Raw genomic sequence first — 12,653 nt, forward strand, 5'->3', positions numbered from 1 at the left:
TTGCTCAGGCTCCTTCTGAAATGAGCCCTGGAGCAGCATCACTGCTTCTCTTTGAGGGGGTTGAACAGGTACCATGGGTAAACCCTCAAAGTTCTTCCTTCACCAAACAGGGAGAAGCAGCAGAATTGGGTTGGGGGCTCTTGGGCTTTTCCTGCTCTCCAGCCAGGAGGAACAGAGGACATCCACTCCCGCCCAGGGAAGACCACCCCCTAATCTGAATGTAGATGAACTCTAAACTGCACTCAATGGTCTTTTGCAAATTTAAGCCCTTTCTGAAGGGTTATGGGCTGCCAAGCATCTGTGCCTGTAGGAGCACTGTAGGACAGGGGCAGGGAGTGGCAGACTCACATGTGGAAGTAAGGCCTTAAAGCTGTCCCCTGAGTTTGTGCTCTGTGCAGGAGACTCCCCCATGAGAGCAGCTCTGTGCACACAGAGGTGCTGGGTGCTGTGGGGAGCTCCTCTCCAGCAGCTCTTGATCCTTCATGGTCGCTCTCAGGAGCCAGCTTCCACACAGTCCCACCTTCCACACAGGAGCCTGTGCTCCCTGCTGTCTGAAAAACTCAGAAAAACAAACTCAGGCTAGGAAATGGGAGATGGCCTCATGTCAGAGGGTTTGGGCCTGTGTTTCCAGCTCTGATTTTATACCTAAAAGGTTAAGGCAAAACCCTGATTTCCACTGTTGGCTGTAATGGAGCAGCAGTGGCTTCTCCTGAGGCAGCAATAAAGATAAATGATGCATTCATTTGTGTGATATATTTGGACGTAGGATTCTATAAATATATTCAATTATCAATACAGTTTGTCAAGTGCCTTCTGAGTGGCTGGAATGCAGCTTCAGGAGTGTCTCTCTGGGTTTCTGTGTGGATCCAGCTCTTCAGTGTAGTATGGACCCTTTGCTTAAAGGGGCAGCAGAGATTTGCAAGACCTCTCTGCTGAAGCCTCTAGGAAATGCTGTTGCTGGGAAAAAATGTGCATTTTGCTGCTTCTGAATATGAAATTGTTCGTGTGACTCCTGTACCATCAGATTCCTGAACTGGTGAAGCTGAAAACTGAGTAAAACCAGCTGCTCTAAAGGCTGGCTGCTGTACTTGGAAAGACAAAGCTTTGAGCTGTTTTCTGAGAGTTTTTGTGGTTGGGTTGGGGGTTTTTATTCAATGTCCCTACTTCTCCTGATTCTTTTCCCTTTTGTCTGCAGGTCTGGGCCTAAAGAAGACACCCATCACTGAGGTGAGATGTGTGAAGCTGGGTTTGACAGTCCTGTGTTGAGAAATGAGAACACAGAGCTCTAGGAAACTCTTCTGCCTGCTTTTTCTGAGCAAAACTGCATTTCAAAATGCTTACAAGATTACTACAAAATCTGTATCTGTTATTTGGGAGAAATAAAATTAGTGGCAGGTCTCTGGGGCCCTTTCATTGCATCACTGCAGCCACAGAAGGGATGTGGGGGGATGGTGCCCATCATGTGGCCAGGTTTGGCTGTGTGATCCCTGATGCCTCTGCATCAGTGGCTGAGGGCACCTCTCCCACACCAGGACCTGGAGGTGGGTACTGGAGAGTGCATGCACTGGGCATCCCCAGGCCTCTTTGGTGGCTCTTACCTGTCATTGTCACTGCTTTTAATGAAGGGATGGGACAATTTTCTGGCTAAGAATGATTTATTGCTCAGATGAACATCAGTCTCAGAGGCTGTGAGATTTTAGAGGAGCAGGCAGTCAGCCACAGCTCAAAGTAGTCACAAGTTCTTTGTTCCAAGACAATCTATAACTTTTTAAACCAATAGACAGTTGCCACAGGGTTTATTTTGCTTTTCTAACCTATCACCTTTACTTACCTCTGCTGCACTGTGCATACTTTTATCCAATGGGACATTATCACACATGTACACATACGCTTCTATTATAACTCCCAAACTCTTAGCTTACTCTATACAACCACACCCCTACATTATAAACCTTCACTATCTTACCCAGTACAGTTTCTCACTTACTTAAGGCATATTCTCACTTACAGCTATAGAAACATAAGTTTATGATTTTTCTGCCTAATGTTTGTGTATTGTATTTTTACATCAATCCCAGCTTCTCCCAAGGCTGCAGATCAAACCTTTCCATGTCTGTGGAAGTTTCTATTTTTCTTATTTCCACACTTACCCACTTGGGAGTGAGTTGGGGAGGCTGTGATTTGTGAAGCCCTAAAACAGGGGAACATCTCCAGGGACTCATCTTCTCTTGTAGATATTCCAGGTCACAGGTTCTGAGTCACTGTTACCTTCTGGAGCAAAACTCTTCACAGTTGGCAGCAGGGAATCTAGTAGGAGGCTCTGTGCTGAAAGCTGTTCCCTGAAACCCACACTCATGGTTTAGGGCATCATGTTCAAGTGATTTTTATTTGATCAAATTTTTTTATATCCCCCATCCCATTTTCACCTGCGATGGATGAGCATTTGTATACATGAACAGCAAAACCTTCCCAGAAAATTGCCTTCCATGTGACACTTGATTCTTTTGTACCTGCACAGGAATGTGTGTAGTGGGAAGCTCAGATGCTGTGGTTGCATCATTCAATGCACAAACAGGGCCACTTTTTCTTGCCCTGGAAACAGCCAGAGGCAGAGCAGGAGACTGGAAGAGACTTTTGTCACTGCAGTTCCTAGGATGGCAGCCCCTTCCCCTGCCTGTGTCTGCTCCTCACACTGGGAGGATGATGGGCAGCCATTGGCAAGGCAGGACAGCACAGCTGGGGCTTGCATGGAGAAAGATCCAAGGGGTTGGTGGAAGGAGAGGCTGAGCTGTGCTGCTGCTCACAGCTGCTGGAGGAGTGCTCAGAAGCAAGGCAGGCCCTGCCAATAAAATAGGGTAGGAAATGGGATTTTTGAAGGAGAGCTCAGACTGCCCCTTAGTACGAGAAGTATGAGCAGATTGACCAGAAATAACTGCAAGCTCTTGATCAAAAGCTAAAGTACAAAGAACTTCTTAGTCTGAGCAAAATTATCCATTGTCTGCTGGAGCAGTTGGTTTGGAGCCGGGTCTGTGCAGCACTCAAGAGGGACAGGGATGGAACAGTGTCACTTGGGAAGTGACCTTGTATGTTGTTCAAAGGAACATCCAGAGCTGTTCTGCAATGTAGCAAACCCCAAAATGGTGCTGGTCTCTAACAGCATTTCTAGCAGTCTGGTGGGCTCCAGGATCCATGGGGGGATCAGCTGGCAGAGAGCTTGGGTGGGGTGCAGTGGGGACTGGTGGTGGAGGGGAGAGGCCCTAGGCTGCAAAAGGAGCTGCAGGGAACTTCCAACACCTGCTTACACCAGGCTGTTAAAGAGCAGCCACAACCTGCTGCCTTCTGGGTTGGCAAAGAAAGGCCTAGGCAGACTCAGAGGCAGGAGAGGAGAAGGGGACAGGAGCAGGTTTGTTGTCACCCTGAAGTGCTGGCAGTCCATAGCATTTCTGTAAACTTCAAAACTTGTGGAAGAGACATTCCTGTGGATCACCCTGTGTGGGCTCAGCCTTGGAATTGTAAACAGATGAGATCTTGCTTAAATGGATTATCTCAGTGTGAGAGGGGCTGGGCTGTCCCCATCAGCTGGCTCTGATCTCTCCAGCAAAACCCGAGGTGTCAGTGTGACACCTGAGGGCGTGGGATTTTAAGAATAAGTCTCTGTGGCTGTTTGATTTAATACATCACTGTTTTAACTCAATGGGAACTGCAGTCAAGCACCAGGGCAATCTTGGCAGCTGAATCTTTTCTGAGCTCGGTGTTTTCGCTGAGGGCTCTGCAGTGAGCAGTGGGGGTGTCAGGTGGAGTGCTGCTATTCTAACTCTTCTTCAGGGGAGGAAGTATAATTCAAAAGCTTCACTTTCACCTGTTGGCATCTGCAGGGTGTTCACCTTGAGCCCTGTGTGCAGTACAGTGTGGGAGTGTGTGTGCTGCTCTGTATGTGCTTGGTGGCAGCTCAGCCTGTGCCCTGACTGTCCCTGTGCTCTCCTTGCAGGGCCCCTCACTGCCAGGACAGCCAGGCCAAGGAAAGAGGATTGGTCATCGAAGTGTGGATGCTTCTGGGGAAACCACCTACAAAAAGGTTTGGGGAGTGGGGGTGGCACCCACTAAACTGCCTACAAAAAGGTTTGGGTTTGGGGAGTGGGGGATGGCACCCAAGTAGGTGACAGGCTGAGAGAAGTTCTGGCCCAGTAGTTTTTAATCTGGTTGAGATTTTTGTGCAGCACTCTTGGACAGCACAGTCCTGCAAACAGCAAATCTGAAGCCCTAATTGATCTCTTCAGCAGCTGGGTAAACTTGGTTAGCAGCGTGTGGTGCCTGAGATGACCCCACAAAAGTCACAGACGTGACTGTGTTATAATGCAGGGGATGTTATTGTGATTATCTGCTGTGAAATGCTCACTGACCGCTCTTTTCCTTTTGCCAGACCACCTCATCCACTCTGAAGGGGGCCATCCAGCTGGGGATTGGATATACTGTGGGAAATCTGAGCTCCAAGCCAGAGAGAGATGTCCTGATGCAGGACTTCTACGTGGTGGAGAGCATTTTTTTCCCAAGGTAAAGGAGAATGAGAAAAAAATAAATGCATGAATTAGTTATTTTCTTTTCCTCTCACTGATTTTTTAAGAGAGCTTCCATCTGTCTTTAGATCAGAGTTGCATGCTCTGAATGTTTTAAATCTGCTCTGTGATACACAAACAGAACAGTGGGAAGTGTTGGAATCTGCAGTGCACTGGCCTGCAGGGAAGCACAGTGAAGGATGCAGTACTGTGCACTCCAGTTTGTTACCCTTCCTACATGCTTGTCTTCCTAGCTGTCCATCTAGCATTTCTTCCACAAAATTATACCATGTTTTGTATGGAAGCAACTCCTTCTGGGAGCTCTCTAACTGTGAATAAACAAAGCTCATAAAAGTTATGTTCTCTGTGTAAATATATTCTGCTTGGCAAGTGGTTGTTCCTTTAATCTCTGGAAATAGATTTTGGCAGATAGTTTGAAACCTGTTTTCCTGTTTTCCTACCACAGAAGAAAGGTGGTGGTGCTTGTTCCAAAGATGTCTTTTTGCAAGGCTCAGTGCATCTGAAGCTTTGGTGTGCCTGTATTACAGTGACCTGAGTGGGTCGCTGGGGGTGAGAGATGGACGAGAATCTTGTTTCTTGATCAGAAGGCTGGATTTATTGATATATGATATATAATACATTATAACTGTACTAAATAGAATAAAGAGAGAAGTTGCAGATGCTTGCTAGCTCAGCTAAGAATAGAAAGAAAAAATCTATAACAAAGTTCTGTGTCCAGGGACTCTGTCCCCAGCTTGCTCCTGTGATTGGCCCTTAATTAAAAACATGGGAACATGAACCAATCCCAGGTGCATCCCATTGCATCTCACAGCAGCTGATAACAATTGTTTACATTCTCTTTCTGGGGGCCCTTGCTTCCCAGAAAACGCAGAAATCTGAAAGAAAGGATTTCTGTGAAAAATGTCTGCGACATGCCTGTCCTGGTGTGTGGGTGCTAACAGGCTGTGCCATGTGTGTGTTCTGTGCAGCGAGGGCAGTAACCTCACCCCAGCTCACCACTTCGCCGACTTCAGGTTCAAGACCTACGCCCCCGTGGCTTTCCGCTACTTCCGGGAGCTCTTTGGGATTCGTCCAGATGATTATTTGGTATGGATAATATTTTTAGATTTTGCTGTCTTGTCCTCCTGTGTTTACCTTTACCATGAGGGTGGTGAGGCCCTGGCACAGGTTGCCCAGAGCAGCTGTGGCTGCCCCATCCCTGGGAGTGTTCCAGGACAGGTTGGATGGGGTTGGAACAACCTGTTGTAGTGGAAGGTGTGCCTGCCCATGGCAGGGGGTGGAATGAGATGGGTTTAAGATCCTTTCCATCCCAAAATATTCCATGATTCCAAGTCTGAGTTTGCTGGATAGCAGCTGCCAGCCTGGGCCATGCCCTGCACACAGTGTGAGCTGTGTAAGCCCTGCAATGGGCTTCCCTCTCTGCTCCTTGTGGTAACAATAACTTACTGTGTTTACAAGCTAAAGGAGTTGTGTGCTGCTGGGTGCAACCCTGTAATGTCCCCTGCGACTCTAAGGACAAAGATGGGAATTTTTTCTTGTGTACTCACTGGAGAGCTATGTGAGAGTAGTTATTTTAATCATCTTAAAAAGACACAATAAACTACAGCTTGTTCTTGTGCTTCAAAAGCTCCTCAGAGCTGGAAAGGCTGGTTTTCAAATACCTTGGAGTACAAGCTGTTGGGGCTTTGAGTGCCCTGTGATTGAGTTTGGGCACTTGCCTTTGTGTGACGTCCTGTTCTGTGTGAACTGGGGAAGGAAACACATCCATGAGAGCACATCATCCCCTTTTGGAGCAGCCCTTTTTGTGTGACTTCACCTGTAGGTAGGGATGGTCACAGCTGAGGACCTGCCAGTGAAACAAGGCTGTGCCAGGGCCTGGTGGGGGGGTAACAGTGATCCCCTCCTGTGCCAGCCAAGGCAGCGCTGTCTCATGGATGAGTGTTCAGAGCTGAGGACAGGCAAGGAGTTTGCCTCAGTTGCAAAGGTCATAGCTCTGATTTGTTGTTTCTGCTTCTCCTGACTGTCTCTTGCCTGCCACAGCAGCAAATGCCTTTAATTATGCATGAGATGATTAGCTTGATCAGGTCTGGAGTTGTTAATCTGTGCAGAGCTGAAAGCTGTTTTCATTACATAATGATGAGCATTTAATTTATTGTTCTGATCACCTCCCTCTCCCCATCTCACCTCTCACTGAGCAGTTCTGTGATCCTGCCCTGAACCCACCTGACCCCTGCAGTATCTGGGTGGGCACTGAGCTAAAATGTACATCTGCCTGCCTTGCTTTCTCCTTTTTTTTTCCTCTGCTGCTGGGAAGTCCTTGTTTGAGGACCTGTTTGTGTCCTGATGAGCAGATGTGCTCTCCCACTTCAGATCCCAGTGCAGAACTCTTTGCTGTGCCTGAGCAGGGCTTGTCTCTTTTCATTGCACACCTGGGATAAGATGATAAGATCTGTAATGTGTTTTTAGCAGGATTGATGGAGTGAGATGTGGCTGTCAAAATACAGCCAGGTTGGATGGAGCCTGGAGCAACCTAGTCTAGTGGAAGTGTCCTTGCCCATGTATGAAATGAGATGAGCTTTAAGGTCATTTCCAGCCCAAACCACTCTGGGATTCTGTGAATCTGGTACTGACTTTTGAGAGAACAGGGGAGCACAAGGCCAGGGGAGGCTGCTGAGAACAGCCAGTGTGTTGTGTTCCCTCCAGCACAGTGATATCTGGCTCCCTGAGCAGGCTGTGGTGTCTCCTGGAATCCTCTGTGCCCATCAGCCTGTGCTGGGCTGTGCTCAAAGAGCCTGAATGTGATACGTGCGTGCAGGCACAATGGGAACAGATAAGATGTCATTATGAAGGCTGGATGTTCCTGAAAGCAGATGATTAGTTGGATACTGAGCAGTTGGGATGCTCTGAACTGTAATCTTAGTCTCTAATTATAAATTGTCCATCAGTTTGGTTGCTCAGACCAAACCTATAATGAAAATAGTTCTCACTTGAGCTTTGCTACCCCTTAATCTCCCAGAGAGATGACATGATGGGGAAGGCCTTGAGGGCATAGAACTCAAATCTGCAGTAAATGGGGGATGAAGCATCACCTTGTTTTCTTTTTCTGGCCAGTATTCGTTGTGCAACGAGCCTCTGATCGAGCTGTCCAACCCCGGCGCCAGTGGCTCCCTCTTCTACGTCACCAGCGACGACGAATTCATCATCAAAACTGTGATGCACAAGGAAGCTGAATTCCTGCAGAAGCTCCTTCCTGGATACTACATGGTGTGTATCACCCAACAGCTCAGAGCCAGCTCAGCTTTGTCATGGCAGAGCATCTCACAGGGCATGTCCCCCACCTGCCCCCATGCCAGGGACAGTGTTAACAACATGTCATGAAGCCAGTCCCAGAAGCACAAATCCTACTGATTATTTGCAAACTCTGTGGGTTAACATGAGGCAGATAATTGTGCTGTAGTTTGGAGGCATGTTCTGGCCTCAAAATGGCTTCCCAGGTGTGTGCTTCTGAGTGCCCTTTTCCCACAACTAGTTAATTCCTTTTTCACTCGGCAGTGTGCATCTGCCCCAGCCTGCATTTGGGGATGGCTGCTGATTGCAATCATAGAATAGTAAAACTCTTAAGTTTGGAAAAGACCACAAAGATCATTAGGTCCAACCTTCAGCTCAGCACCACTAAACCTTGTCCACAAGTGCCACAGCCACACATTATTTGAATGCTTTCAGGAATGGTGACTCCACCACTGCCCTGGACAGCTTGTTCTAACCCTTTACAACCCTTTCCATGAAGAAATTTCCCCTAATATCCAACCCAAACCTCCCCTGGCACAACTTGAGGCTGTTTCCTCTCATCCTGTCCCTTGTTGCTTGAGAGCAGAACCTGAGCCCCACCTGGCTGCACCCTCCTGTCAGGGACTTGTGGAGAGCAAAGGGTCCCCCCTGAGCCTCCTTTTCTCCAGGCAATAATGCAACCACCCTGGTTTTGTGGGGAAAGCACTGCTGTCCCTGAATCTCTCCCATTCCTGCTGTTTGACCATTACTCTGAGGATTGTCCTGACTCCCACTGGCAGCAATTCCAAGCTGGAGGGCCCAAGGTACCAGCCAGCTTTGCATATCAGTCTGGCAATGCAGGATATTGAGACCCAGAGACTTGCATTGGGTCAAGTAAATTGGACCCAAACCTGCTGTTCTGGTGTAAAACCCAGGAGCTGTTCTCCTTGCACAACTGTGCTGGAAATTCCAGATTTATGGATGAGGACTCTTGACATTCAGTTACAATGACCAGGGATTTGTTTGTTGTGAAGATGCCAAGGAGAAGGGGATGAGGAGCAATGCTGCTGCCCCATCTGTGTGCCTGGTGCAGTGGGGTTATGTGATCCTACACTGGTACTGTGAAAATCCTTTCCTCACTCAATATTTACCATGGAAAATTTACCCAAGAGAGGCAGGTTATGGGATGTCTGTGTGTGAGTGACAGCCAGGCCAGGAAGAAATTGTTCCCTGTGAAGGTGGGGATGCCCTGGCACAGGGTGCCCAGAGCAGCTGTGGCTGCTTCATCCCTGAGAGTGTTCCAGGCCAGGTTGGACAGGGCTTGGAGCACCCTGGGACAGTGGAAGGTGTCCCTGCCCATGGCACAGGTGAAACCAAATGGTCTTTACAGACCCTTCCAACCCAAACCATCCTGGGATTCTGTGAATCACTTGCTTTTGCAGGTGGCACTCACATTCCTGGACAGGATGAGTTTTCTTGGAAAGCACTGCCTGTTGCCTGATGTGTGTGGTAAATCAGGTGTGGGGTTTTGAGTGGGAATGGAGTTGCACTGTTGATCCTGCCATCATCAGTCAGTGAATTAAACTGAACTTACCTGTCTGATGCAGAGTTCTGAGTGACCTGTTGCAGCTTTCCCCTGTCTGTGGGTTCTGTGGTGCTACCCCTAAACACCCTGCTGCTTCTCCCACCTGTGTCAAAGGAGTCAGGGAAAGGAAGCAGGGTGGTTTCATCCTGAGTTACTTTAAAGCTGTTTCCATTTACCTGCCTCCATTACTTTTGGCACTCTCCAAGAGGGCTCACTGCTGTGCCCAGGTGGGTGAGCTGAGGGGAATGAAATTTTAATACAATCACATTTCTGCAGTCTGTCAGAACCTGTCAGGTCTGTCTTTCCTGCCACAGTGTGCAGAGAAGTTCTGTTTCCTTCCCAAATGTGCCCAAAGCTGAACAAGCAAATCCTGCCTGTCATGTCATTCCTAATTATTCTGCTGCCTAAAAAAAGGAGATGACAGCAGAACAGGATATCCGCGCTTTCTGGTTGACTGCTTTATAAAGCAACTCTGCAACAGGAGGAAAACATTTATGTTGTTTTGTTTAAAAAATAACCCTGTCCATGGTTTATTCTGGGCTGGAGAATAGCTCTTGATTCTGACACTGGTGGAGAGATAAAGAGAGCTGTTATTTTTAAGCTTGAAGTTCCCACTTATTGTGTTTATTTCTCTCCCAGTTTGATTTCGGTTTTTTAGCTGCTGTACTTGGGGAAAGCGGGGGATTTCCGGACTTGGTTATTTGCCCAGAGAGTGCTGAACATCTCAGTCCCTGTGTTTGCAGGTCCTAAAGCCACTGAAATGCAGCACTTTGTCAGATGCATCCACTGAGCTCCTGTTAAGTTCAGAAAACCTCTCAGCAAAGAATCCCTAGTCCAACTGGTGACATGCTTTGTGGTGAACACAGCAGGAATTTTCTGCTAAAATGACCTTTTCTCTGTGCTTCTTTGCACCCTTGCTGCAGAATCTGAACCAGAACCCCCGGACTCTGCTGCCCAAGTTTTACGGACTGTACTGTGTGCAGTCTGGGGGCAAAAACATCCGCGTGGTGGTGATGAACAACATCCTGCCCCGAGTGGTGAAAATGCACCTGAAGTTCGACCTCAAGGGTTCAACCTACAAACGCCGGGCGTCCAAGAAGGAAAAAGAAAAGTCCAGCCCTACGTACAAGGATCTGGACTTCATCCAAGACATGCCTGAGGGCCTCATGCTGGATGCAGACACCTTCAGTGCTTTGGTGAAGACGTTGCAGCGAGACTGTCTGGTAAGGAGGGGGCAGCTCAGGGACAGGGTGAGGAACCCTGTGGCTCTTGAGCATGAGGACAAGCAATTCCCGATTGAGAGCCTTGCTAAGGAGCCCAGAGTAGGATCAGTCTTTTCTCCTGCATTTTTCCCTGAAAGCCAAGCCACGGCAGCCTCTGAGGACTGAGGCTGTGCTCCTTTGCCTGGTGCATCACACTTTGGCAGATGCTCCCCTTGGAGCTGCTTTGCTGGAGCATTTTCCCAATCACCGTGCAGCAGATACAGTGGTGTTGTTTGCAAGTCTTCAGGCCTTTGCTGTGATTGTGGAATGGCCAAACTCTGCAGTCAAGCCCAGAGGTCACTGTTGGTTCAGAAACTTCCAGGCTCTGTCAAATGAGTTGTTAGTGGGGATGCTTTGCTTTGATTGCTTTGATTCCATGCTACAAGGTCTGTATTTCTGCTGCTGGCTTGATATTTTCTCTTTGTTCTTGAACTCAATATTAACCTGTAGGTATTGGAAAGCTTTAAAATCATGGACTACAGCCTGCTGCTTGGGGTTCACAACATAGACCAGCACGAGCGGGAGCAGCTGTCAGAGGGAGCCCACAGCACGTCGGACGAGAAGCGCCCCGTGGGGCAGAAGGCCCTGTACTCCACAGCCATGGAGTCCATCCAGGGAGGGGCTGCCCGCGGCGAGGCCATCGACACCGACGACACGTGGGTGAAACCTGAGCTCCCTCCTGCTGCTGGGAGGGGGAGGCTGGAGGGGGAAATCCCTCAGGAGGCCCACAGGTGTTGCTGGTCCTTTGGGGGCTCCCTGAGCTGGGTGTTCCCTGGTAGCAGCAGGCAGGCAGGGAGGCTCCACGCGGCTTCTGGGGGTGCTGATTAGCTGGGGGTTTATTGGGGGTCCCACCCCTGGGAGCAGCAGGGCTTCTGAGGGGAAGGGAGGGGGAGAGAGGGAGAGCCTGGGGGGGAAAGGGGCCAAGAGAGACTTCTCATCACCCCCCACAGCTTCAAAGGGAGATTCAAGGTGGGCACGGAATCAGATTTGGGATTACAGATCCCTGATACTGCAGGGGAGGATCACAGGCTTGGAATAAACCCCACATTTTCGAGGGGTGAGACAGAGCACAGCATTTAACTAAAATGGAACACCACACACAGGAGCTGTTCAAGGGAGCAGCTCTCCTGGGGTTTTGGTAGTGGTGCCGTTGTGGTGGGAAAGAGGGAACCCAGGGTGGGAAATAGTTCTGTAAGGGTCTGGCCCCACAGCAGTCTCTCATCTTAGGGCAGGCTGTAGGTTGTCAGCTTGTGAAACAGCCTCTAAATATCCACCCATTCCCTGGGGAGGAGACAGTTCTCACTCAGCACCCAAATACTGGAGCAGAATAGGGATCAGTCTGTCCCTAGGAGCCTGGAGTTCTCCATCACTCCCACCTCTGGAATCCCTGGCAGTTCCCTGAGGCCATCCCAGTGGGGTTAGCAGACAGCAGTGTGCCCAGGTGCTGGGTCACTGCTGGAGCTGGAGGCTGGGGATTGCCCTAAGCCTGTGCTGTGCTTGACCTGGGATTCTGCCTGGCTCTTGGGCCAAGGAATGGTGGAATTTGCTGCTTGCTGCTGTCTCAAACCAGCTGCTGTGGCTTTGATGGAGGGTCAGTCCTGAGAGCTGAGATAATACTGTGGTGTTTCCAGTCCTTCAGGCAGCATCAATAATTGCAGTGGCTGCCTGAAGGAGTATCTGGCACTCCTGTGCTTTGGTTGTGTGCTGGTGCCTATGGTTGCTGCACTTTGGCAGGATGGCATTAGTGTGGACAGGACTGGAATCCTTTGTCCTGAAGGATTTACTGCCCTAATGGCAGACAGCTCTCACTGACCCATAAATAACCTGATCCCCAGAATAAAGCAGGCAGGAAAAAGCTCCGTGGTGCTTTCTGGCCCAGGCAGAGCTGTGCCACACAGCACAGGTGCTGTCAGGACAGAGGTGTTTGGCCAAGCAGGCAGTGACCCTGGGACACCGGGCTCAGGC

General features: G+C 49.2%; 1 protein-coding gene across 4 annotated transcripts in view; it reads left to right on the forward strand.

Annotated features, from left to right (window-relative positions):
• PIP5K1C (phosphatidylinositol-4-phosphate 5-kinase type 1 gamma) overlaps positions 1–12,653 on the forward strand; it is a 53,229-nt gene that overhangs the window by 24,249 nt on the left and 16,327 nt on the right. For all 4 annotated transcript variants that reach the window (XM_054290904.1, XM_054290905.1, XM_054290906.1 and 1 more), the window contains exons 2-8: positions 1,196–1,227; positions 3,989–4,075; positions 4,421–4,551; positions 5,543–5,660; positions 7,686–7,838; positions 10,350–10,649; positions 11,139–11,344. In XM_054290904.1, coding sequence (XP_054146879.1) covers positions 1,196–1,227; positions 3,989–4,075; positions 4,421–4,551; positions 5,543–5,660; positions 7,686–7,838; positions 10,350–10,649; positions 11,139–11,344 — 1,027 coding nt within the window. The remainder of the gene's footprint in view (positions 1–1,195; positions 1,228–3,988; positions 4,076–4,420; positions 4,552–5,542; positions 5,661–7,685; positions 7,839–10,349; positions 10,650–11,138; positions 11,345–12,653) is intronic.

Source organism: Melozone crissalis, unplaced genomic scaffold (genome assembly GCF_028551555.1).
Source record: "Melozone crissalis strain CALT ecotype California unplaced genomic scaffold, PUWL_Pcris_2 ptg000088l_1, whole genome shotgun sequence".
Lineage (NCBI taxonomy): Eukaryota > Metazoa > Chordata > Aves > Passeriformes > Passerellidae > Melozone > Melozone crissalis.